Below are 24,518 nucleotides of genomic sequence, written 5' to 3'. Positions count from 1 at the left end.
GCACAAAAGTGATCTCGTTGCAAAAATACTTTCACATTCTTTTTCAGAGGAAAACAAATCATGAAACTTAAGTCATTATTTTTCAAGAAAAAACATTATTACAAGTAGTCATATTTTACATATTTACATATATTAACTTGCATCTTTTTGAGGAGAAAAAGTTATTTTCCCCCAAAAATTGTGTTTATCAAAATAAAGTTGTGTTCATGGTGGGGCGATTATAGGATGATAATCAAATCCTATTTTTAATGAGAAAACGTTTATTTTTCATGTTACAGGAATTCTGAACAGAAAAAAATGTCTTATTTTTCTTTTTGGGAAAATGTTGGAAGGTTTAGAAATTAACGTTGTATTTGTATTACTTTTTTTTTAAGTTGCCATGTCACAAGAATGAATTCTGATAATATCAAGGCAAAGAAATCATCAGATTACCAGGAGAAAAAAAATATGCTTTTTTTCATGAAAGAAAACTCATTGTTGTAAAATCAAAAAGAAAAAGAATTGACAACAATTTGAACTTTGGGGGGGGGTAAAGTCATGTTAGTGAATACATTTAGACTTTTTTCTTTGAAAAAAGTCATCATTTAATGAGAATGAGCCGCCATGTTAAGAAAATAAATTCTGAAAAAAAGGGAAAAAAAAGCTTGTTACGAAATGGAATTGGATTTTTTTTTTTTCCATTTAGGAAAATGGTCCAACCAATTCAGGGTGTCCCCCGCCTACTGCCCGAAGACAGCTGGGATAGGCTCCAGCACACCCCGCGACCCTTGTGAGGATAAGCGGTATAGATAATGGATGGATGGATGGAAAATGGTCATAATATAAGTGTAAAGCTTGATAATTTGGGGCAGGGGGTAATGAGAATTCATTTTTTTCGTGAAAGATTAGTCATGTTTTATTATAAGTAGTAAAATACAGGCATTTTAGATTTGTACAACTTGTTTAAAACTATTTTTTAATTAAATATTTAAAAAAATAGTCTAAACAAAAAATAGACAAAGGACACCATGAAAAACTGCATTTCCGTCAGTCATTTTACGAGAATGAAAATAGTAACCATTCTTTTTTTTACTTCAAATGTACAGTATTTCATGTAATATAAATACAATTATTTTCAGATTTGTACGAGTAGTTAGTTTGAAACGAGTTCTTTCTGCGTTGCGAAAGTGTCCCATCTGAACAGCGCGAGCGCGCCCCTCTTCGCGAGAGGATGTTGTGCGCATGCGCAGTGAGACACTCCCACCCCCCCCGCCCCTCCCAAGCAGCAGGGAGGAGGAAGCGCGGCCGCTGACTGGAGGGAAGCACTGGCTGGCAGTCCTAATGGCGGAGAATGTGCGCTCGCCTTTCGACTACCGGGAGCCACCAACGCTCGATAGCGACGGGGACGGCAGTAAACCACCACCTCCGCGGGGGTAAGTGACCGTTGTCGGGCTTGCTTTCTGCTCCATTCACCCTCCTATTTACGGGGCTTTGTTAGCTTGGCTCTATCTCGACTCGAGGCAGGCGCGCGTTCTCAGACACCCCCCCCCACCCCCCTTCTCCTTTTCATGTGGGATTTTTGTGAGAAAAGCGAGCATTTTTTGGGGTGCTTTTGGTTTTTATGTGAGTCGCAGTGGCGCCGTCCCGCTCGCAACCGTCCCTCGCTGCCTCTTTTCGGTCAGACTGCCCCCACCGGCCCAGGTTGTCGTGATGTTTTGACGCGGCGGAGAAGCTAACTGGTTAGCCGCGGCGTTAACATCGAGAGCCCAGTGGGGAACATCAGCTGGACTTTGGCTAAATTCGAGCTGATCTCAGATCAGCTGGACTTGTGGCCCAGGCTGAACCCCTTCACAACCATCATCATCATCATCATCATCATTCATCTTTGCATCGTCAAAACAAACATCATAAACATGCAAGAGTCATATAGTCAGCATGTGTACATCTTGGAGACTTTAACCTCATACGTATGATTAAGTCGGGTTAAAGGGTTAATCGTCAAAACAAACATCATAAACATGTAGGAGTCATATAGACAGCATGTGTATATCTTGGAGATTTTTGAGACTATAGCCTCATATGAATGATTAAGTCGGGTTAAAGGGGTAAATCCCATTTTAACCCTCCTTTGGGGGTCAGATCGAACCCTGAAACACGCTCAGCGATGAAAAGTATTTAAGATGTCATATTAGAAGCATAGAAGTACTGTATGTTTAATAGCTGCAAAGTTTAAATATAATAATAAGTGATATTTTGTTTTTTTATATAAAACTAATAAAGACGGTTTTTTTCCAGGATGACCTAGCAGGGCTCTGGACTGCCCCTAAATGGTGGCATTCTGCCCCTTAAATTTGAGACAGTGCTAGTCGCGCACGTGTGACCAATTAATTTGCGTTGTTTTTTTTTTCATTTTGATTGTTTAATATTTTTGGTTGCTGACAAACCTATGCTCCATACCTCTCCTCATTTTGTGAAAATGTGAATATTTACTTAGCACGTCGATTTGTGTGTGCCCATAAATTTTCTACTTGCGCCCCTAAAAACTAAGGTTAGAGGCCACTGTGCTCCTTCAAAAACAGTTTAGTCTGGAGCCCCACCTTGAATATGTAAGACACTAAAAAAAAAAAAAAGTTCAAAAGTCATTACAAGCGTGAAATTGTATGTTTTTCAAAACAAGACGCGGAAAGTTTTAAAAAAAATTCGGGGAGAAAAAAAGTCAGATTCTGTCCACGGAAACAAATGGTCACATAACAAAAACGTTACCATGTTTTTTTTCTTCCTATTTATCCTTTATTTAACCAGGGAATACTCCACTCAGATAGAAAACCTCTTTTTCAAGGGAGTCCTGGCCGAGAGGCTGCATTAAACACAGAATTTTACAAACACATTCTGAAAAACAAATGCATATTGTGGGATTTATCTCAAAAACTCAAAACTGGTTGAATTTGAAAGTGTAAAAGTGGAAGTAAGAAATTAAATCAGGTAGTTTCCAGCCTTTTTGTAGCACAATCAACCAGTTGTAGAATTCACATTGGTGGGTGGACATTTTACAGTTAATACTGCACCTCAAAGGAGTGCGATAAACAGGATTAATCATCCCCAGACATTTCACGGCGGCATTCAAAGTAATTTATTTGCGAGAAAAAAAGTTGTATATTGGTGGAGAAATCATGGCTGTTTTTCTTTTTCCAGCCGTGTTTGCGGGAGGAAACGCAAGGGGACGCCGGTGAAGGTGTGCGACCGAGCGTACGTGACGGAAGATGAGGAGGAGGAGAGCCTGTCTGAGCACAGCTACAGCCCTGGTCAGTACACACATGCAGACTCTTCGTCGATTCGGTCCCTCCGGGATGCCATGCTCAATCGACACCATTGGCCCAACAAATTTTGTTGAAATTTGAAGCCGCAACAATCTCAAAAATTCCTGCCAAGTGTGTCTATTACTTTGTGTGAATAGTGCTAAAGGCAAGATGTTGTCCATTCAGGTGACGGCCAATATCCAGAGGGCACCGAGGATGGCCTCCCTCCTCCGGGGAGTCCCTACTACCTAACGGACCCCGCTCAGCTCTGGTAAGGAGGACCCGTTACCATGGTAACTACGAAGACTCCGCCTCCCTCATTGCCGAGGTCTACCGAATACACACGGGTCTTTTTTGTTTTGTTTGGCCAGCGTGCCGGAGCTGGGCGAGGAAGGGGCGGGCGGCGTCCGGGGACCCGTGCTCTTCCACCCGCCGCCCAATTGCCGCATTCGCGAGGTGCACTGCGGGACTCAGGTGCGGCTGGTAGTCATAGCGATCCGAGACATCGCCAAAGGGGAAGAGATCACGGTGGACTACAGCCTGACCGACTGGGGCGAGAATGCCATGGTGAGAAATAGGTCCTTTTGCGACGCAAACCTAAGTTGGGGGGCGGCGCCCAATAGATCTTATATAACATATATAATAGAACAGATTTTTGATTGGCTGTATATTAACTTTAATCATACTAATGTTTGGCGCTTGTTGTGTGTGCACCCACCAGGACGAAGAGGCCGGCCCCCACCCGCTATCCCTCTCCGTTTCGGATTACCTCACCCCCTCCTGGTCTTTGTCGCCCTCATCCTCGCCGCTCACCCACTCCGAGCCCAGCGACTCGGACCGTGAGGATGACGAGGAGGAGGAAGAGGATGACGATGAAGACGAGGAGGAGGAAGAGGAGGAGGAGGAAATGGAGGAGATGCGGGGCCGCCGCAAAAAGCGCAAGATCCCCGCCGTGGTCAGCGCCAAGAAAAAGGGGGCGCCCACCTCTTCTCGGGGGCCGGGCCGCCCCTGCTCGTCATTCTCGGCGCCCCCTTCCAGGTCAAACCCGCAGCCGGTCGGTGCCATGGCCCCCCCAACCACCAACATCAACAATAACATCAACATAAACATTGGCAGCTCCAGCGGTGCCCCGGTGAGCCGGCGCCAGCACTGTCTGTACTGCGGCCGTCACTATCGGTCTTTGGCGCGCCACCTGGAGAAGCATCACGCCAATCAGCCCGAGGTGCGCTCGGCCATGGAGCTGTCGCATCTCCGCGCGCACGCCAACGGCAACCCCTCGCCCGCCCCCGCAACTCACAGTCATTCCTTCGCGGTCCCGCAGCCCTCCGGTCTCGGTCCGGCCCCCTCGCTCTTCGCCAGGGAGCGGGAATCGCCGGGCACCCGCTCGGGCGCCGTTTCTTTCTCACTCTCCCTGTCGCCGCCCGCTCAGAAAAAGGCGGCGCCCGGCTCGTCGCCGCCGACCACCAGGCGCGCCGCCGCCCCTCCTACGTTGCCCCGGGTTAAGAGCCCCACGCCTCCTCCGCCGTCTCCTCCCAGGAGAGGTCGCAGGATGAAGAGGGAGAAGCTTGAAGAGCAGCAAAAAGTGGAGGTAGAGCGGCTCCAAGAGGATCTGGCTCCGCCTCCAACACCGGAGCCAGACATCGATCCAGAAGAAGATCTCGATCTGAGTGCAGATGGAGACGGTGACGCGCCGGAGGAGAAGAATGGAGAGACCACCAGGTTGGATCCTAAATCATTTGAGACTTACTCAAGTGTGTTTTGGTGCAGTAAACCCCCACCAACAGTGGCAGTTGTGGGCGCCAGTGAACATCCGTCATTCGCCAGCAGCAGACGCGAAAGTCAGTCATCAGCCTGTCATTATTTCAGGCTGGCCAAGTCAGTCAGCTCTTAATTGTTTTTTAACTTTAACTGGAATTTTTAACGAGCTTCCTTCATCGCTAAATTACATTTTGTCACCCCAATTTCATCGTCAGTAAAAGCTGTTTACGAGGGTAACGGCACACAATTTTATTCATTTAAAAACAGTTTGAACCACTTTACATACTAGCCAACCCCCCCCCTTGAAAAAATATATATTATTCCTTCTCCTGCTTCTCGTCCCCAAATTGGCCCTCGTGTTTACTTTTCGGGTTCGTGGCGGTCCGGGGAATGGCCAAAAATTGCTTACGTTGTCGCGAATACGTAAATATACATCGAATTATGGCCCCCAAAACCCTTTAGTATAATATCAAACACGTCTTAAAAACTTAGCCTTAGAACAATAGCATCTCCTATACATTTTGCCCTTCTAATTTTTGGTATATTTTTACATGTTTACAGTTAGTTCAAAAAGTGTGTTTTAATACATTTCAATATGTTTAAAGCAGCGGTCACCAACTCCGGTCCTCGAGGGCCCCTTATCCTGCATGGTTTAGATGTTTCCATTCCGATTCAATCAAATGATCAGCAAGCTCTGCAGAAGCCTGATAACGATCCTGATCGTCAAAATGCTGAATACCCGAGGCAATAATTGGCCCGGCTGATGAAACCATATCATTTCATGAAAGCTTTTAGCTTAATGCTAACCTGAAATGGAAAATGCCAATGATAGGCTAAATGGAATTAGCTTGATAATCTTCACCCTTCAAACAACTGGCATTTTAACACGCAAGCTAGTCTAAACCCACAAGAAGAAATGCTTAAGAATCTGCCATTATGTGATCTCGAGGAACACGGCATTCAGGAGTCATTCCAACAATTGTTGCCCTCCTTCCAGGTCACGGCGGCACCACATGTCTCCGCTACTGTCCTCGCTGTCCTCGCTAGTGGCGTATCTCCGGCAGCAGCAGCACGCCGCCTTCCTGTCGCTGGGCCGCTCGCGCTCGGCCGAGGCCTGGCGCCAGCTGTGCCACGCCAGCCTCTCGCTGCTCATCCTCTACAACCGCCACCGCGAGTGCGAGGTGGCCAAGCTCACCATCCAGGACTACCGCAAGCGCGCCGCCCCGCCGGAGAGCTCCGGCGGCGGCGCCGAGGCCCACCTGTCGCCCTTTGAGCGCAGGGTCCTCTGTCACCTCCCCAGGGCCGGCGTCATGGGAAAGCGCGGCCGCGTCCAGCCCCTCATTCTGCCACCCAACTGCGAGTCCTGCCTCGACCTGCTCCTGCAAACCAGCGCCGACGTGGGCGTGGACCCCGAGAGCCCCTACGTCTTCTCCCGCCCCTATCATTCCCCCGCCACCCCGCTCCGCGGCACGGACCTCCTGAGGAACCTGGCGCGAGCGAGCGGCGTCAAGAACCCCGGAGCCATCACGGGGACGCGGGTGCGCCGGCAGGTGGCCATTCTCACGCAGCTCCTGCTCCTGGAGGAGGGCCAGACTCAAGGCAGCGCCACCAAGCGCCTGGAGAACTTCCTGGAGACCGAGTACCACGTGACGCAGAACTGCTCCTCCATCTCGCGGGACGCCGCCCTGATGGGGCGGGTGGGCCGCGTGGTTCTGTACGGCGAGAAGGAGGGCGTGCTCTTCCGCGGGATGAGCCTGCAGCACATTTGCCTGGAGTTGGACGGTAAGATTCAAGTTGCGAGGAGGCCACTTGTTGAAGACGTTTCACCTTTAATCCCAAAAGCTCCTTAGGTTCTACGTTTTAGATGTTGAGTCTGTGTCACATGCGAGTTGTTGGCCTACATTTAGAGCCTCAATTTGATTGTTCCATGAAACTCTTCATATATTCCCAACATTTGGTCAAATTTCCTTTGGCTGCACTTCTTCCAAATGATGAATTCAGATTTTTTTTTTTTTTTTATCCAGTCAGATTTAAGCTTTTAGTAGTTGCCATCTTATGTCAAGTTTCACACTCTCATACTTAAAAAGTGAATGCCAGAAGGAAGTTTTAGAGTTTTACTGGAGTCACAGAGCGCTCCCGCCATCTTGATCATTTAGTTTAAGGTGGTCATCTCAGCTGTCCGAAGTTCCGTGTTTTCCTAGTCCTGGTCTTTCGACAATATCAAACGTGTTTGATCTTCTCAAAAGTCTTCTGATGTACTGGTAGCGTTCGCCTAATCTGCTCTGGGCTGCGTCCACTGCAAACATCCGCAGACATTAGTTCGACATTTAATAATCAGCATCTCCTATGAGTCGAATGTATTTAGAAGCACCAACAACACTTCTACACCTCTAACCCTGTAGAATTGAAGAAGCCTTTTGGGTTGAAGGATAAAGGATTCCCACAACCTGGATGATTGACAATCAATGCAGACATCTTGATTACGAGACATCTTTTGTGTCCGGCAGTGATGTCTGGCAACTCTGTGGACTCCTTCTCGGAAGGCTCTGAGGCGGAGGACGTGAAGGAGGAGGTGCCGGAAAAGGTGGAGGTGATCGTGAAGAAGAAAGGACCGGGCAGACCCCCGAAAAAGAAGAGGGCGTCCACTCCTTCGGCAGTTAGCCCGTCACTCGCCAGCGCCCCCAAGAGGAGGTCACTCCCGCCCAAGTCAGGTAACTCGAGTTGCCAGTGTGTCACATGAGCTCCTGTTCTGCTTCAGTGGTTATATCACATCATATATATCAAATATATCTTGTAGCTTGGTAGCTTGGCCTAGGTTTTCTTGGTTTTGATTTTCTTCATAAAATTACTCTATGAATGCCAGTTTTTGTTCATGGTCATGTTTAACTTTCAGTTTGTGCATAAAAATGTCTGTTTTCAGTTAAACTTAAATCACCTTTGTTTTTTGTTTTTTTTTGTTTTTTTTTACTTATTCGCTGCCGGACATTTTCAGACCCTCTTTTACCGTAACGTTTGAAAAAAATTGAAAAAAGTAATACGTTCCTCTGAAAAGACTAGGGTTGAGCATCGTTTCAATTTGGATGATTACGGTTCTTTGATTCCATTCTCGATTCAGATTCTAAATGGCAACAAAAAAAAGTTATTTTTGGACAAATCACATGAACTTCTCTCTTCTTTAATTTCATGAACTTTTTACTCTTTGTGAACTTTACTATCAATTACTCAAAGGACTGTGTTTAACCAGTATATTTATTTTTATATTTTTTGTATTTATTATATTTCACAAGAGCTTTACTTTTTAGAAGTTCAAGACAATACAGTAATGCAGCTGTTACTGAACACATGCTACTGAACACCAATTGATGGGCTAACCTAATCTCTTTCTTTAGAAAGAAAATACATAAGACAAACACAATGCTGCATTTTAAGGCCAAGCAAGGGAAGTCAATCTATTCTAAGCAGTCGATGTAACCACATGCTGTATGTGTACATGTACAGTATGTAATTTTCCAGTGTTTCACACAGATTTGAAATATACCTGGGTAGGTGGACGCCGGCTGGGGTGGGGCAATTTTTTGTTGTTATTTTACGCTTCATATTGTGCATTCTAGTGAATTTTCAGAGAAAAAATTGTTAGCACATTACTCAGTGACACCACATTTTTTTGCACTTATTTTGTATTCAAATAAAAAAAAAAATATATTAATCAAATAAGGCTGTCATTGGATCGTAAGAGAGCGGGCGGGCTTATGATAGTTTTGCGAAGTGTTTAAAGCCGTGCAGCGGGTGGGGTGATGAGAGGGTGTCTTGTTCAGTTGAATATAGGGCTGAACGGTTTTAGGAAAAAATTGTATTGCGATTTTTCTGACTGATTTTACGATTTCGATTTAATTTGCGATTTTCTTGAAATCAAGCTTCGGTACAATAGTCACAATGTACAATAACATTTACAAACATGACACAAAATGCCATTATGACATCAAAAACATTAAAAGCTATTACTCGTAATAATGCAAGGACACTAAAGAGGTTTTGTGAAGGAGGCGAACGGAGGGGTTGACCGAGAGGAGCACAGCAGCCCAAATCGGTCCTTGTTTGTGCTTCTTCCCTGCGGCTAACTAGGAATCAAAACCTAGCAGTGACAGTGACCTGAACGGTGTCGGGAGAACCGTAATGATGGTCCCGGTTCCACTTGATTCCCGGTTATCGATGCCCAACTCTAGAAAAGCAGTGTATTTTATATGCATGTAAAAGGGTATATATTTGTCAATTTAATTTACTTTTCTGAACTGTTTTACCTTTCTATACAGTCAGATAGGGCTGAACGATTCATCGTTTTGGGACCGAAATCGCGATTTCGAGATCGCCAAAGATGCGGTTTCTTTAAAGGGCACTTATCCCCCCACACTAACCATTTGTGGCATGCTACTGTGGGCAGGTCCAGCGCCAAACTGGTTTTAAAAAAAAAAAAAGTGCTGTCCTTCTACACGCTGTCGCGGCTGCTTGAATGCTAGGCGCTAAGCTAGCTTGTCCTGTAGCAGCACGGTCCGTGCTGCGCATCATCTCCTCAGTTAGCGACGCCCCCACTAACAAGTAGCGTTTTCACCGCAGAGGCGAACGAGGGGTCGCTAAGTATGCTAATCTCTAAAGTGAAATGCAGAGTCGAGAATAGCAAAATAAGTGCTTAGGTGTACAGTAGACTTTTTACTGAAGCCTGACTAGAACCGCGTAAGGGTGGAGATCCAGCAGAACAGAACAGAAATGTTCTATTACAATCAGCACGTATCTAGACAAAAAAAAAGGCAAGGGCTACATTAGCAATTTAGCACACGCTCTAACATCGGCCGGAACTCGCCAACGGTTTAAATAACCCAATCGCAAATATTCTCATTGTGATTTTTACACTCACCATTAGTGTTAGGATCAAAAGATTCAAATAATACCATGATATGTATTTCAAGCCATACAGCTAAGCCCTCAGTCTCTGTTTGAAGCAGTTAAGTCTCTAGCAAAAATATGGGAAAAATATTGACTTATGTAAAAATAACATGTACATTAGTACAAAATGTAAAACATTTGGGGATTAAAATTAGACTTTTATATACACGATTGCACATAAATGCACATTTATACTTAAGTAGTACAGTAATACTTGAACCATTTTTTAAAACTTGAAAAAGGACTGCCTTCCTCACAAAAGCTCTTTAGTGTCGTTGCATTGTTAGAGTAATAGCTTTTAATCTTTTGATGTTATAATGGCATTTTGTGTCATGTTTGTTGTGAAATGTTACTGTACATTGTGACTATTGCACTGAAGCTTGATTTCAAGAAAATCGCAATATTAGTCAAAAAAATCGCAATACAATTCTTTCCTAAAATCGTTCAGCCTTACAGTCTGACATAAAAAGTAAATATGCGCTATTTTTTTGTCATTTAAAAAAAAAAGGGGCATTCATTTTAAAAACAGCCTAAAAATGTGTCAGTTTAATTTTCCATGATCATATTCAAAGTCTTTATCCATTTCTTTTTTTTTTTTTGTAACTTAGAAATCAAGATTACTTTTTGTATTCATCCCGACATCCACGCAATGCGTTTACCTCCCGCAGGAAAGCGCGGCGTGCTGAAGCGTCCCTGGTCGGAGGCGGAGCGCGTAGCCGTGGAGACGCACCTCAAGCGCAACCTGGCTGACCTGCGCGTACCCGCCAAGGCCGACTGCGAGCGCTGTCTGGAGCTCTGCCCGCTGCTTGTCAGCAATCAGCGCGACTGGCGCGCTATCAAGTTCTACGTGCACAACCGCATCCAGCTGCTGAAGAAGCAGGGCCGGCGGGAAAGCGCCGCCATTGCTGCCGCTGCCGCCGCCGCCGCTGCAGCCGCCGCCGCCGCGGTCTGTTGAGCTGGGACAAAGGTGGCGGGGTAAGGTAGGATCCACCAGCAAAAACCCTCTTTTGTGTAAAATAAATGCCCACAGGCATAATCATCATACATGGAGTATGAAAGGACTTGATATGGGGGTGGGCGGTGGATTAAGTTTATCGTCACACTTTTCCTCTTTTATCATCAGCGGCACCCTTTCGGCACACACACAAAAAAAGCCAAAGAAAAAAAAAATGGCGTTTGACTTTCGAGTGTGGTGGGGCTGCCCAGCAATTGTGCGGCGTGGACAAACTGCACATGTAGTAGCATCACAGGGAGCCATTTGGATGACCAAACATGAATGTGTAAAGCTGGTCATTCTGGCCATTGAAAGCAGTGGTTCTCTAACTGGGGTCTCCCCCGGGACACCCGCTGGTCCGACAGGCATAGCTTGAGGGGCCAAAAAAAAACTGTCATGAAATTGTCATATCATGTAAGCAAAAAAAAAAAAAAAAAAAAAAGGGTACATAATCTATGTGTTGACCAGTTAAAACAAAAGGCCCATTTTTTTCCCAAAGATTTTTTTTCTTTTTTTATTAAAGGTGTCTTAAAAGTTGTAATTTTGAAATTTGTTTGTTAAAATATGACATTATTCCTTTGTTTACCTTAGGCTTTGGCTATGATCATACTGAAGATCACTTCAGATTATCAATTAAAATTGGAACATTTCTCTGCAGCACAGTGCTTGGGAATCGCTGCTTTCAAGTCCCACACATGGACTGCGTATCTTCTCAATGGATATCATTTTATGTATAGTGTGTGTTTATGTATTATTATTATTGTTAGTATTATTATAAAAAAAAGTCTAACTATGACATGTGTGCCATGGTGGCGGCGGCATACCCCTACAGCGGCTACTGATATTCATCCGACAAATATTGTAATTATTCTACAGTCGTGATCTTACATTTTGTTTTGTCTTCTATGTACATACTTTACTGTACATATTATCTGTATTAAAGTCATTGACTGTGTTTTTTTTTAACTGGATTTTGACGTGATTTTTTGGGGTACAGTTTCACTATTTCAGGGAGGAAGGTCTGATTTGTTGTGCGTAATATTCACCGTGATTAAAGGAATCGCCTTTGTTGTGTTTTTCTCAGTCTGTTACTATTTTTATTCGTTTGTCAATGCTTAAATGGATCAAATATGTTCATAGAATTTAAAAAGCAATACTTCAAGTTGGGTGGTATTGGTATTGGTGCTCAAAATGTAGCCCAACACTGCAACATTCCTCACCACTCACAAAATCTTCCCAGATGGACGCCTCTAATGTCTTAGTATCAAGCATGCTTCTTTCCATTCTTCTTTCTTGCATCCTCCCCTTACATGGTTCCTCATGGCCTTTAATCCATTGTTATTTCCTTGTTTTCCTCCTTCCTTAAATAATCTTTCAAATGTAGCAGTCCTACTTCTGATATATGCCAAGCATAACAGACCATTACAATATGGATTACAGTTGCCCGTTTCAAGGTGGATTGATAAACACCACCAGATGAACTTTCAAAATAATTTTATAAAGGCCCTCGAACGTCAAAAAACGTCGCTATAATTGTATTGGTTCATGATTGTCCAAGCAAAAATTTCGCTTATCCTGTACGTTCCATGCAAAAACGCCAAAACCCTCAAGAATCACTTGCGTCTAATAATTGCGCTTCTTATTTTGAAGTCTCACAGGACATGTCCGTTTTTGCAGCATTAGCTTGCAGTGGTTGTCAAAGCGTTGCTTCGGGTGCCAGAGTCCAGCTTTTCTGGCATTTTGTCACGCGTTGACTGCAAAGACGTGGCTACTTGACTCGATTTAACACTATGCGTGGGATTTGTCAATGGAACAAACTTACTAACTGGCTGAATGTTCGCTGCAGTGGCTAACTAAGCAGCTTGCGTGCTAGTTGGTTCGCTTCCCGTAGCTTTTAGCTAGCTAGGGGTTTTGTTTTGTTTTTTAAATACTGTATAATTTAAAGCCAGGATGTCTAAGTTTGATTCGGACGAAAACACACCTTTACTCCGGGACGAACCAGGGAGGTGAGTGTGATTTTAAGATGGCCACTAGTAGTAATTTGGTTTTAAATTAAACATAATTGAAACTTGTTGTACGCAGTGATGACGTTCATGGTGACGATTACCAGAGCCGATGGAGGTCGATCAGAGTCATGTACTTCACTATGTTTCTCAGCAGCGTAGGTGAGAATTTTTTTTTTTTTTTACATTTTGTAAAGGCAAGACCACTGAATCAAACTGAGGTGTTGCTTCACCCATGCGGTTAGTTGGGCTAATTATTTTTTTTTATTTTGTATAATTCAAATTTCATTATATATGTATATATAAATATATATATTTTTTTTTTTTTTTTTTCATTGTCTCAATCATTGCTCTTTGAAAATCTTTATAGGTTTCACCATAGTAATAACATCGCTGTGGCCGTACTTGCAAAAGTCTGACGACAGCGCAGACGCCACCTTCCTGGGCTGGGTGGTGGCGGCCTACAGTCTCGGCCAGATGGTGGCATCGCCCCTGTTTGGCCTGTGGTCCAATTACCGGCGGCGCAGGGAGCCGCTGGTGTGCTCCATCGTCATCAACCTGTCGGCCAATATCTACTATGCCTACGCTTCCCTGCCATCGACTGGGGACAAGTACCACATACTCATTTCGCGAGCCTTTGTGGGCTTTGGAGCAGGTTGTACTCGTGACTAAATGATTGTTATATGTACAGTGAACCCCCGTTCATTGTGTGGGGGCGGGGGTACCTTCCAGACCCAGCCGTAAATAGGTGAAAATAAGAAATGCGAGAGATCACACAAAAAAACTTTTGAAATAGTTTTACCCTTCACACATGCAATAAACACATTAGAAAGTTATTAGACCTCATTTTTTTAAGTACGGTGTAAACATATTTGAACACCCCCAGAAATGGAAAGCAAACAATACACAGTCCACTACTGTACTGATGAGTGCTGTGTGCCCCTAGATGGCAGACCAGCCTAAGGTAGGGAGTTCCATGGCCGGTAGTTATGTTAAGAGGGATCATGGTAGGTGAGACACATTCTAGCGGGGGAGCACTGTACTCTCGTCAGTAGACATTTTAACACCAATTCTGTCGCGGCAGGTAATGTTGCTGTGGTGAGATCATACGTTGCTGGAGCCACGTCACTGAAGGAGAGGACCAACGCCATGGCCAACATGAGCGCGTGTCAAGCCTTAGGGTTCATCCTTGGACCAGGTTATTTTGGATTAATACCACCAAGGAGCCTGATCACTGGTTGATGTCCAAGTCGCGCATCCGTAAAACAAAACAGGATTAGCAGGACTCGATTTCATTGTCAGAGACTTCGTATTCTGAGAGTTTGGTCGTTCAAGTTAACATCTCAGGAAAAAGGTCTTAAGCGTTTTGGTTCTCCTGGTATTGCTTCATGGGACCTGGATATCAACCAGTGACTACTACTTTGGTACCAAATCCCTTAGGGAAAAAAAATCTGGTGCTGAGGATTTTTTTTGCTGAGTTTTTTGGGTAATACTTGCATATGTCCGTCAGCTCTGCAGGCTTGTTTGTCGTTCCTCGGGGAACTGGGTTACACGGTGGAATTCATCGATCTGAAGCTCAACATGTACACTGCTCCGGCTTTACTGGCCGCAATCTTTGGTGTCATCAACATCCTGTTGGTGGTCTTGGTGCTCAGGTGGAGTCTTTTTGAAAGAAATGATCGTTTAACAATGAAGGGGCGACATGGCTTTTGCGGCTAATGGTTCTCCATTTCACAGGGAGCACCGCGTTGATGACGATGGGAGACGCATTCAAGCTATCAACTACCTCTCGGAAGGTAAGATGGTGACGGCACGGGTGTCTCCCATTGGAACTCTAATCTGGTATGTTATCGTCCGGTCTCTCTAACAGATGAGGTGGACCTCATCGACGAGCCGGAGGAAACCATCGACCACTTAGCGGTCTTCACCTCCAACGTTCTCTTCTTCATTGTCATGTTCATTTTCGCCGTCTTTGAGACGTATGTGGGCAAATTGCTGTGACGTGATGCTGAGCCTTGTAATCGTGACTCCCTTCTGAAACAGGATCGCCACGCCTTTGTCCATGGACATGTTTGCGTGGACGAGGAGAGAAGCGGTTTTCTACAACGGCATCATCATCTGCTGCATCGGCTTTGAATCCATCCTGGTGTTTCTGGCGGTGAAAATGGCCGCTCAAAGGTAACCCAGATAGAGTAATCCCTCGTTCATCGAAAATGAAATACATCTTACTTCCAACTTTTCTTCTTAGGGTCGGGGATCGACCAGTGCTGCTCGCGGGTCTCGCCATCATATTCTGCGGCTTCTTCATTCTGCTACCATGGGGAAACCATTACCCCAAAATCCAGTGGGCAGGTATTTAAAAAAATAAAATAAAAACAAAAGTGAATGGGGACTATGACATGGATTCAAGTTGGAATGTGACCTTGTTTTCCCCCCTTCCTTAGACCTTAAAAACAACTCATTGGTCAGTCAGTTATCATCCAACAGCTCTTTTGAGCCTACGGGCTGCCCATATGACCAGACCTGGTGTCAGTACACCCCCGCCATCCACCTAGCTCAGTACATCTCCTCAGATTTCCTCATCGGAGTGGGCTATCCGGCTTGCAACGTCATGTCCTACACCCTCTATTCCAAAATCCTTGGACCCAAACCTCAGGTAAAGGAGCTACCCCATGTGAAGTTGGTTAGCTTAGAACCTCAGTCTCTGCTTTTTGTTTCTCCTTTTTAGTGTAATGTAATGTTATCTTGGAGTCCATCTTGACTTGGTTCTATTTCCAGGGTGTGTACATGGGCTGGCTGACAGCGTCCGGGAGCGGCGCGCGGACTCTGGGCCCTGTGTTCGTCTCCCACGTTTACACCCTCCTTGGCCCTCGGTGGGCCTTCACTATCATCTGCGGCATGGTGGCAGCAGCCATCGTCCTCCTCAGCTGCGTCTACCACAGACTCATTGCTTTTTCCGTGCATCATGGAAGGACAATAGAATGAGCAGACGCTTTCCACACTGGACCAATCGAAGGACCAAAAAATGAGTTTGAAAGGGAGCGTGCGTGAACTAGGAATCTAGATTGGCCCCCCCGTTTTAAATCGAGTTACTACATATTTGTTACTGAGACACTACTATATGTTTTTAATCAATTCCATTTTTAATGAACTAAGGTGTGTGAATTGAATGATAATGCATGTTTGAATGTCATAGGCACATTCACTGTTTCAAAAAAATGTGACTTAATGATGTGAAAATATATGCTATAAAACTTTTTTTTTTAACCAAGAATGATGCATTTTAAAGGGACTGTCATGCTTCCCACATTGAAGCCTTTTTAAAAATACATTATTGTCATAAGCTATAAATATTTTTAAAAATGTATGTGGACCTGAATAATAAAGAGATTTATATTTCATTTTGATAAACATGCAAAATGCAAGATCATAGTTTTTTGTGTTTTTGTTGCGAGGTAGGTTATATTCTCAAGAAATCGACAATACATTATTGCTTAATTGCCCGAACACTACATTAAATCAAATAGGTATGTACAATAAATGTATAGGACACGGAAAGTCCCGCCCCCTCACGCTTCGCATGCGTAAAACAAGTCACGTCACTCCTGTGCACACATAGCGCGTGATAAAATCACGTTTTTAAGATACAAACAAAATACAATTCTTTTTGCCTAAATGATTAATGAAATGAAGATAGGGAAGGGGGCGGGGTCGTAAACGTACAAAAACACTTGCGTAGCTTCCGCTCAGCACGCGGAAGACCCGCCTATTAGACTCACTCATGAGCGTAGGCATGAGAGTTGGCATATGCTCTAGCGTTCATAGCCTAATTATATTATACGTTGAATGGGCTTCTAACAAAGTAATTATGAAATACTAAAGAGTGGAGGAATGGGTAAGGAAGTGCTTTTGGCGGCTGTTTCCATTGTGCTTGTGCCAAGTTTAGCTGGGAAACTCAGTGCCTCATGCTAGTAGTTAGCTTGAAATGTATTGACTTCAACGACATAACTCTTGGTCGTCTTTCCCCCTTCCTTTCTCTTCTCTTTTGATTCTAGAATGCAGCCGTGGGTAAGTACAGTACAGCACACGTTTGATTCTGAATGTCAACTTCAATCAAGTTGCCCCCCCTGCCCCCCCAAAAAACCAAACAAACAAAAAAACAACAACTTCAAACCTTCCTTATTTTTTATTATTCCTGTATTGTTTATACGCTTGTAAAGCTGTGGATATTGTACCTGTGACAATTCAATTGTCCTCAAAGTGTGTGTTAGTCAGTTTGTTTTCCCCTCTGCCTGTGTACAGTAAATGAAAGTGAAACTTAAGATAATTCTTTTTTTTTTTTTAAACTTAAGATACATGCTATGAGCAAACTTTGTTTCTACCGTTTATACGCTGTTGTAACTGGTGTCCTTTGGCTCTCCTTCCCACACAGCGAATCTATAGAAGCGGAGATAAGAAGGCGGAATGCTGGCTTGATTTAGTTTTGAAAAAAAATCTTCTCTTTTTAATAATATCACATCTTAAATCTCCTCGAGTTTAGTTCCTCGAGTCTTTATTGCCGTGAAAAACGCCTATTTCATAGGAGAAATATTACAAGTTAATTCTACTGTAAAAAGGAAAACTGTTGGAAAAGTATTGTAGATTTCTTAAAATGCTTTTAAAGTTGACTTCATTAGTCATATTACGACTTTTGGAATAATACAATTTTATTCTTGGCATATTCTGACTAGTCTTGTGAAAGACAAATTTGTTGGAGTAATTAGTCTCATGGTATGATTTAAGTCTTCTAAATTGAGAACTAAATTGGAGTCATAGGATGACTGAAATAACCCGTCTTTATTATTGTAGAAATAATGATTTTGTTTGATCACGTGATCGAACGTCCCTAGTAATAATATATTTGTATTTATATTTATTAATGTATTTGGATTATGGATGCAACTTTATACTCATAAAATGTGCCACTTTTTTCTTGAGAAAATGCAACTTTTTTCTTTGTCAGAGTTGGATTTTATTCTCGCAAAATGGCAACGTTATTGACAAAATGACCTGTTTATTTTGAAAACATTTTTTCATTGCCAAAGTTTGACAGATAATAAGAATGTGACATTGTCATGATTTCACCAGTTTTAATTTTGTTCTCCCTCACAGACTCATGCGCCACATATGATTATCAAGATGGTGATGCCAGTGATTTGATATTTCTTACTTCAGGGGCAACGTACGATTATTGCAATTTTTTCATCCGCAGAAGACAATAGATGGACGAGATCAAAGAGAGCGTTGTACGTAGTTGTTATTTTTTGCTGAGTCGGCACTTGGATTTTTGACACCTCTCTTTTCCCGCAGGACGCTGAAAGGAAAGCCAGTTGGTTACGAGAGCAGGCCAAAATGAAAGAAAAGGCGGAAAAGAAGCGGCTGAGGAAACAGGTATGCTTGCTTGGAAAGAGCAGTTCTCAAAACCAAAAAGGATGTATCCCAGCATGTCATAGCAAAGGCCAATAACGTTGCAATTGTGCGAGGAAAAGGCTTGTCAATTGTGAAATTTGTTGCAGTTGCAACATATCGATGTTATACAGTGTAAAGTACAATTATATTATTGTGTCGCTGACCAAAGAAACAGAAGGAAAGAAAGCGGCAGGAGAAATTGGAGAAGGAAAAAGAGAACACTGTGAGTAGCAGTAATTTTAACAAATTATGAACATTTTTTAAAACTGAATGACCACACTAAATGCGCTTATGATCTCTGTGTGGAAGTTAACGGCCGGTTCGCAGCAGTCCAACATGGAGGCAAATTTGGCGGTGGGTGACAAATTGCGAGACGGCGCGGGAGGTGGAACGGAGGCCGGAACGGAAGCCAGCGCTCAAGCCGGAGCGGAAGGCGGAGCGGAAGCCGACTTCAGTGGCCAAAGCGATTCTAGCAATGATAGCGACAAGGAGTCTTGCAATGTTGAGGTACGTGATGGAACCGTTGTTTTGCCATTTTGAAATGATGAGTATTTGTATCCATTGTATTTTTAAAGAATATCCATCTCAAAAAACAATGTTACAATTTTTATTTTTTACTGAAGTAGCAGTATTTCATGAGTTTTGTGATTTTGTCTAGATTTTTTAAATTAAGATATTGAATTCTAATTTTCCTTGCAATCAAAGGAATACATTCTTTTTTATTCTATTTCTTTTACAATGAAGCTGATTTTGAAGAGTTGTTTGGTTTTGATTTTATTTTTTAAAATATGTAAATATTTTTATTTTATTTTAAAGAATACGTAAATATTTTGTAGTTAACAAAAGAACTGCATTTCATAGGTTGTTTTGCCTCAATACTTTTTGTAATCTCTTTAATTAGGAATAATTTTATTGTTTGCATTAAAAAAATCTATCTTTCTCCAAAACAACTGGGTGTCACAAACTTTCTCATTTTGTTTGAAAGTTACATTTTGAATTTGTTTGTATTTAAAAATACATATTTTTATTTTTTTAGGAAGGAACTGGATACAACACGTTTTATTTTGTGATTTCTAGGGATGTCACAATATCGGCAATATCGTGATATTGCCACAATATACGGTATAGTCGTCTTGTCACGATATTAATAAACAGCAAATCTGTTGAAAAGCCCAAGTTGTTTTCCATTTGTGCAGTTCCAGCACCCTCTGGTGGTTAGTTTATTTGTGCAGTTTAATTAGACACATTTTTTTGCCACCTATAATGGATGGAGAGATGTTTAAGACCCACACTAATCGCCAGATAAAGTGGAACATAACACATTCGAGTTCCTCCACAAATTTACCCGATTCACAATGTGCGCGTGCATTAGCAAGTAAGTGCCTCAATATTACGTGTTCAGTCATTGTAGGTCATTTATTTCTTTGTGAATGCTGTTATGTAAAAAAAAAAAAAAAATTTCCCCAATATCCCCCCCCCAATATCGTGATAATTATCACATCGTGAAGTTCATATCGTGATACCGTATCGTGACATTTGGATATCGTGACATCCCTAGTGATTTCACAATCTGAGAATATAGCTTTGTTTAATGTTAAATTTTCATTAGTATTTTTTAAATTCTTCCAAAGGAATTGGATATGACAAGTTGTTTTGTGAGTCAAACGGCCCATCGAGTTCAGCATAAATTGGAGGCGAAGCCAAAGCCTGAAAAGGAGAAAAAGTCACCCAGGAAAGAGCAACTCCCCAAGGAATCCCATGATTATGTCGGCAAGCAGGTCGGTTACTCCAAACCCTTTTCTTACTCTAAAAAAATAATCATTTTTTTATCTCGCATTTATGAATATATACTCTGAACTGTCATAGAAAAATTAAGATTTATACTCTCTTTTAAGTGATGACTATGTAATATTTCAACTGCATTCTCATAAATATGACTTATTCCCTTATTCTTAAAATGACTAAAAAAAAAAGGTTATTCACTTAAAACGGCATTGTGATTTATGTCACATTTTGAGATTATATTCATGAAATTATGTCAGTTGAATTAGTTCTGTTTTCACAAAATGGTTTCTAAATTTACATGGATTAAAAAAAGAAAAAAACAGCTGAATTTCCTTTTTGACAATGTTTCGCGCAGGTCTCTGCTGGCAGCTCGGTGCTTACCGATAATGTTGCAATAAGCAACGATCTCGCAAGTGAGTTCCCGCATTTTCCTGCATGTTTACGCATCACTTTTGTCGAGTTGTAAGATTTCTTTTTAATTCCCCAAAGCCCGGGGGAATAAATGGGCTCGTGACGGACGTTATGACTTGGCGGTGGTCTGTTTTACCCAAGCCATCCAGTACAATCCTACGGAAATGAAGTCAGTACCATTATGTGCGCTACATCTTCATTTTCTTTTTGTTCCTGTTTTTGAAGGCTGGAAAAAAAACGCCATTAACGACACTTGACTTTGCCTTTTAGGTTGTTTGGAAATCGGGCGTTCTGTTTGGAGAAGTTGCAGGAATATGAGAAGGCCCTGGCTGACGCAGAGTTGTGCCTCAACATGTCCCCGGGCTGGATTAAAGGCCTCTTTCGCAAGGGGCGGGCGTTAGCCGGTTTAAAGGTCACTGTCCGCTTTTGAACGTTGCACGTTACACTATGGCGTTCGTTTTGTCAAGTGAACGACACACAGCACAAAACTGGGGAAAGGTGTCAAATGCAATTTTTGACGGATGCAATTTATCGGGGAATGGTGTTTAATGAGTTTATTTTGGCTAAATAGTGAAGAGTATATTTCAGGTGAGGCATACAGTAGGTAGTCCAGTGACAGTTGATTCCTCTATGAGACTACCTGGCGAAAGAGGGAGGTATCAATTTTAGGGGGTGCCTTTTATTTATTTTTTTTTGTCAGGTATCAATTTTAGGGGGTGCCTTTTATTTATTTTTTTGTCAAAGTAATGACAAGGCAGTATGAGGGAGTGGCTTCTACTAGAAAGATGACAGGGCCTCCTGTTTAGTACGCACTATCCCTAATTTCAATAAACCGGAGTGTCACTGAAGAGCCCCCCCACTCCCCCCCCCCCATAAAGCGCCTTACTTTCCCCACCAGAGATACGAGGAGGCGGTGCAAGCCTTCCTGGGGGTTCTAAAGCTGGATGCCTCTTGTGCTGAGGCGGCTCAGGAAATGATGCGAATGCAAGTACTGCAGCTCATGGTAAGAGCAGCGGACTCGCACGAAGTACGCTGTCATCTTGACTTTGAAGGTTTTTCCACTAATGAGCCCCCCCCCCCCCCCCCCCCCACACACACACACTTATGTTTCAGGGGTACGGCTTCACGCGGGAGCAGAGTTCAAATGCCTTAATTATACACGGGACGGTGCCGAAAGCACGCGAGGTGCTGTCCAGATTAAACCCGCAAATGGGTGAGTTGAACGGCAACGAAGAGCACTGGCAGCCGCCTCTTCTGCGCTGAGCCGTCCTTGTTTTCCTCCCCAAGTCCCAGCGGCTCCAGATACCATGGTGAGGACCGGACCCCCCGGGAAAGTCCACGGCACCCCCTACGTCCAAAATCAAGAGGATCGTCGTCTGTGAGTCAACCACATGAATATTATTTCAGCTATTGACATATGGGAAAGGGCATCATAACTTTGCGTTGTCATATTTGTTTTATTCATATTTCGGATTTAGTTTGCAACTTTAATCACATGATATTGCAACTTTTAAACTTTTTCAAATGTATTCTTTCAGCGTTGAACACATCACGTCATTCTTAGATATTTATAGACTTGTTAGAGTTCAATGTATTCTCATTCTGACTCACATGATACTACTTTATTCTTCTATTATTTTGACTGGATTGGGTGATGATTCAAATTTGTTCTCGTAACTTCAGAAGATGTTATTTACAAACTGTTTTAACTTAATTCACATTTCATTTTTTTTCCTCACATTTTATAACTTCTGTAAAATAGATTTTTTTTTTTTACCAAATTCCTGAAATATTTTAACCCAATTTTCATAAAAATGACTTAGTACTTATTTTTACTATTTACACTAAATTCAAATATTTGTTGTGGTAATATTTTTACTTTAATTTTATAATTTTATTGTCAGAATTGTTTTTATTCTCTGCAATAATTCAGATTTATCCACTTAAGAATGATTTTATTCTCCTAATATTTAACATTTACAGGATATTGTCAGTATTTTTGTTTACAAATACATTTTTTAAATGCTTTCTTTTTTTTTTTTTTAAACATATTCCAGCTTGTTTCATGCCTTTATTTTAAAAAGAAATATACATTTAAAAAAACTACAATTTAGTTCTATTACAGTTTTGACTTTTCCTACCATTTTGGACTTTTATTTCCAGCATTTCATTTGTTTTTCCGACTTGATTGCTGCAGTGTTAGGAAATTTGAGCACGCTTCCGTTCTCCCTCGCAGGGAACTGTTTCCGGTGTGGGTGGGCAACCTGGCCTCAACAGTGACGGAACAGCTGCTCCTCAACATGTTCAGCAAGTCAGTGGGCACGGCACTTTTGCCGCGTAAAGTAGCGGCGAGCGCATTCGTAAGTTGACAGGAATGACGTCTTCCTCGGCAGGGCGGGTTCGCTTCACAGCGTCAAGCTCCTGCTCAAACGACGCTGCGCCTTTGTCAACTTTACGCGACAGGAGTGCTGCAACGAAGCCATCCGATTATTCCACGTAAGTGGGAAGTCACGCCGGCGCCCTCCGCCCCGCCTATGTCCTCGCGACTCACCTCGACGGTGTTTGGTCAGAACTTCGAGCTGATGGGCAACTGGATCGTTGTTCGTTACCCCGACAGAATCCCCGCGTACGGGGGCTTCTCCAAGGCGGCTCTCAAAGCGCACGGCCACCGCAGTGACAGTTCCCAGTAAGTGTTTTTAACCACTTCAAAAGCGGTGGGGGCGTACTTTATTTTTGAACATGCAAGTGGGCATGAAATTTTAAAATGCACATCGGCGGGTTCGTTCCACACAATAAGTGAAAATCACATCACACTTTTGCAACAATAAACATTTAAACATCAAATATTGATAACAAGCAGAAGCATCTGAATGCACAAAAATGACAGACGGGCATTTTACGAAAAATTGGGCATTCGCTATTCGTCATCGGTACCCTTCCGTCGTCCGTCATTCGCCTTTTTTTTTGTGGGGGGGCTGGGGGGCTATATCACCAGCCTATAGGCCGGTCCGCCTCTGATTTTAAATGGGATTCCTTCACCTGATGTCCTCTGGAAGGCTATTCCATAGCCGTGGCCCAAAATGGCTGAATGCAGCCTCACCGCACGGGATGCCCAGCTCTGAAAAATATTCTATTAACAATATTAGAAAATATAATACAATAAGCGTAATATTATATTAAAAAAGCGTACCAACAATGCTAACAAAAAAATCTGCAAATATAGCGGAATATACAAAGGCTGGTATTAAAAAAAAAAGATAACTTTAGTATGCCGTCTCCTCATACAATTAATGGCTTTGTCAAAACTTGCATTCCTCAAAGTTACAAATGTTCCTGGTAATAGTTGGACTACATGGTTTTAGAGTCATTTGTCAAAATAATTAAATTAACACCATAACTCAGGTATAATCTCACCATAATTCAGGTATAATCGCATAATTTTGCAATGAATCAATATTATGCAATACCTTTTTAGTATTTAAAAAAAAAAAAAAATGTTCTTGCCACATTTTCCAAAGCTGTTTTGAGCTTGACAGTAACTTTCGCAGCATCACTAAAGTTGATCCATGTAACAATGTTGATTGTGTGTTTCCAGGCAAAATTCAAACGGGAGCGGCCATGTGCGCCCCAACAGACAATAAAAGAAGAAAGGATTTTTTTTTTTTTTAAATAAACCCTACACCGAGTTTTTAAAAGATTTTTTTCAATTATATTGTCACATTTTTTTTCTTCTAAAATGTTTCCATTTAATTAAAGGACTACAAACATGATTTTCTGTTAATTTGCTGCTTCAATAAAAGCTGCATTAAGGTATTTCTTGTTTTTTTTTTTTTTTTTTTTTATAATTGCTTTTTTGCGGTTAAGAAAATGGATAGGTGGATGTTAATTATTAACTAAGTTATTGGG

General features: G+C 42.5%; 3 protein-coding genes across 7 annotated transcripts; all 3 read left to right on the top strand.

The window, feature by feature from the left end:
- The first annotated feature begins 128 nt into the window (after positions 1 to 128).
- On the top strand, positions 129 to 12,048 carry LOC147151070 (uncharacterized). Of its 2 annotated transcripts, none has more exons than XM_086017902.1 (8): positions 129 to 1,412; positions 3,172 to 3,281; positions 3,462 to 3,546; positions 3,647 to 3,842; positions 3,997 to 4,994; positions 6,031 to 6,815; positions 7,577 to 7,744; positions 10,640 to 12,048. In XM_086017902.1, exons 1-8 carry the CDS (start codon positions 1,222 to 1,224, stop codon positions 10,924 to 10,926), a joined length of 2,820 nt encoding a protein of 939 aa, XP_085874028.1. In that variant the 5' UTR covers positions 129 to 1,221; the 3' UTR covers positions 10,927 to 12,048. The 2 variants fall into 2 exon arrangements, with proteins under 2 accessions (XP_085874028.1, XP_085874026.1); XM_086017900.1 differs by having other exon boundaries at positions 7,541 to 7,744.
- Positions 12,049 to 12,195: 147 nt separating this feature from the next.
- On the top strand, positions 12,196 to 16,393 carry mfsd8 (major facilitator superfamily domain containing 8). Its single transcript, XM_086017903.1, has 11 exons — positions 12,196 to 12,971; positions 13,048 to 13,130; positions 13,339 to 13,623; positions 14,053 to 14,166; positions 14,479 to 14,623; positions 14,706 to 14,764; positions 14,839 to 14,947; positions 15,012 to 15,146; positions 15,217 to 15,320; positions 15,413 to 15,624; positions 15,747 to 16,393. The coding sequence occupies exons 1-11, from the start codon at positions 12,916 to 12,918 to the stop codon at positions 15,951 to 15,953; spliced, it is 1,509 nt and encodes a 502-aa protein (XP_085874029.1). The 5' UTR covers positions 12,196 to 12,915; the 3' UTR covers positions 15,954 to 16,393.
- Positions 16,394 to 17,431: 1,038 nt separating this feature from the next.
- Positions 17,432 to 24,425, top strand: LOC147151068 (uncharacterized). Of its 4 annotated transcripts, none has more exons than XM_086013386.1 (15): positions 17,432 to 18,253; positions 18,318 to 18,398; positions 18,586 to 18,639; positions 18,726 to 18,923; positions 20,048 to 20,194; positions 20,557 to 20,614; positions 20,691 to 20,781; positions 20,883 to 21,024; positions 21,511 to 21,615; positions 21,726 to 21,825; positions 21,900 to 21,990; positions 22,849 to 22,972; positions 23,076 to 23,108; positions 23,183 to 23,298; positions 24,208 to 24,425. In XM_086013386.1, exons 1-15 carry the CDS (start codon positions 18,230 to 18,232, stop codon positions 24,251 to 24,253), a joined length of 1,410 nt encoding a protein of 469 aa, XP_085869512.1. In that variant the 5' UTR covers positions 17,432 to 18,229; the 3' UTR covers positions 24,254 to 24,425. The 4 variants fall into 4 exon arrangements, 3 of the variants coding, with proteins under 3 accessions (XP_085869512.1, XP_085869527.1, XP_085869502.1); XM_086013401.1 differs by having other exon boundaries at positions 17,434 to 18,253; positions 22,849 to 22,923; positions 23,006 to 23,108; positions 23,230 to 23,298; XM_086013376.1 differs by having other exon boundaries at positions 17,434 to 18,253; positions 22,849 to 22,923; positions 23,006 to 23,108.
- Positions 24,426 to 24,518: the final 93 nt, after the last annotated feature.

This window comes from Filicampus tigris, chromosome 2 (genome assembly GCF_054856515.1).
Source record: "Filicampus tigris isolate MCC_2025a chromosome 2, RoL_Ftig_1.0, whole genome shotgun sequence".
NCBI classification, from domain to species: Eukaryota; Metazoa; Chordata; class Actinopteri; order Syngnathiformes; family Syngnathidae; genus Filicampus; species Filicampus tigris.
Note: the sequence above shows the minus strand (reverse complement) of the source record. Positions and strands in the feature narration are given on the sequence as shown.

What these genes read in the sequence shown, in the direction of transcription:
- mfsd8 (XM_086017903.1), top strand. Translation starts at nt 12,916, where the DNA reads ATGTCTAAGTTTGATTCGGACGAAAACACACCTTTACTCCGGGACGAA. An exon ending in CTCCGGGACGAACCAGGGAG is followed by an intron (nt 12,972 to 13,047) that starts GTGAGTGTGATT and finishes TGTTGTACGCAG; the next exon opens with TGATGACGTTCATGGTGACG. An exon ending in TATGTTTCTCAGCAGCGTAG is followed by an intron (nt 13,131 to 13,338) that starts GTGAGAATTTTT and finishes AAATCTTTATAG; the next exon opens with GTTTCACCATAGTAATAACA.
- LOC147151070 (XM_086017900.1), top strand. Translation starts at nt 1,222, where the DNA reads ATGCGCAGTGAGACACTCCCACCCCCCCCGCCCCTCCCAAGCAGCAGG. An exon ending in AAACCACCACCTCCGCGGGG is followed by an intron (nt 1,413 to 3,171) that starts GTAAGTGACCGT and finishes TTCTTTTTCCAG; the next exon opens with CCGTGTTTGCGGGAGGAAAC. An exon ending in GTCACTCCCGCCCAAGTCAG is followed by an intron (nt 7,745 to 10,639) that starts GTAACTCGAGTT and finishes TACCTCCCGCAG; the next exon opens with GAAAGCGCGGCGTGCTGAAG.
- LOC147151068 (XM_086013376.1), top strand. Translation starts at nt 18,230, where the DNA reads ATGGACGAGATCAAAGAGAGCGTT. An exon ending in ATGATTATGTCGGCAAGCAG is followed by an intron (nt 20,195 to 20,556) that starts GTCGGTTACTCC and finishes TGTTTCGCGCAG; the next exon opens with GTCTCTGCTGGCAGCTCGGT. An exon ending in AATCAAGAGGATCGTCGTCT is followed by an intron (nt 21,991 to 22,848) that starts GTGAGTCAACCA and finishes TCTCCCTCGCAG; the next exon opens with GGAACTGTTTCCGGTGTGGG.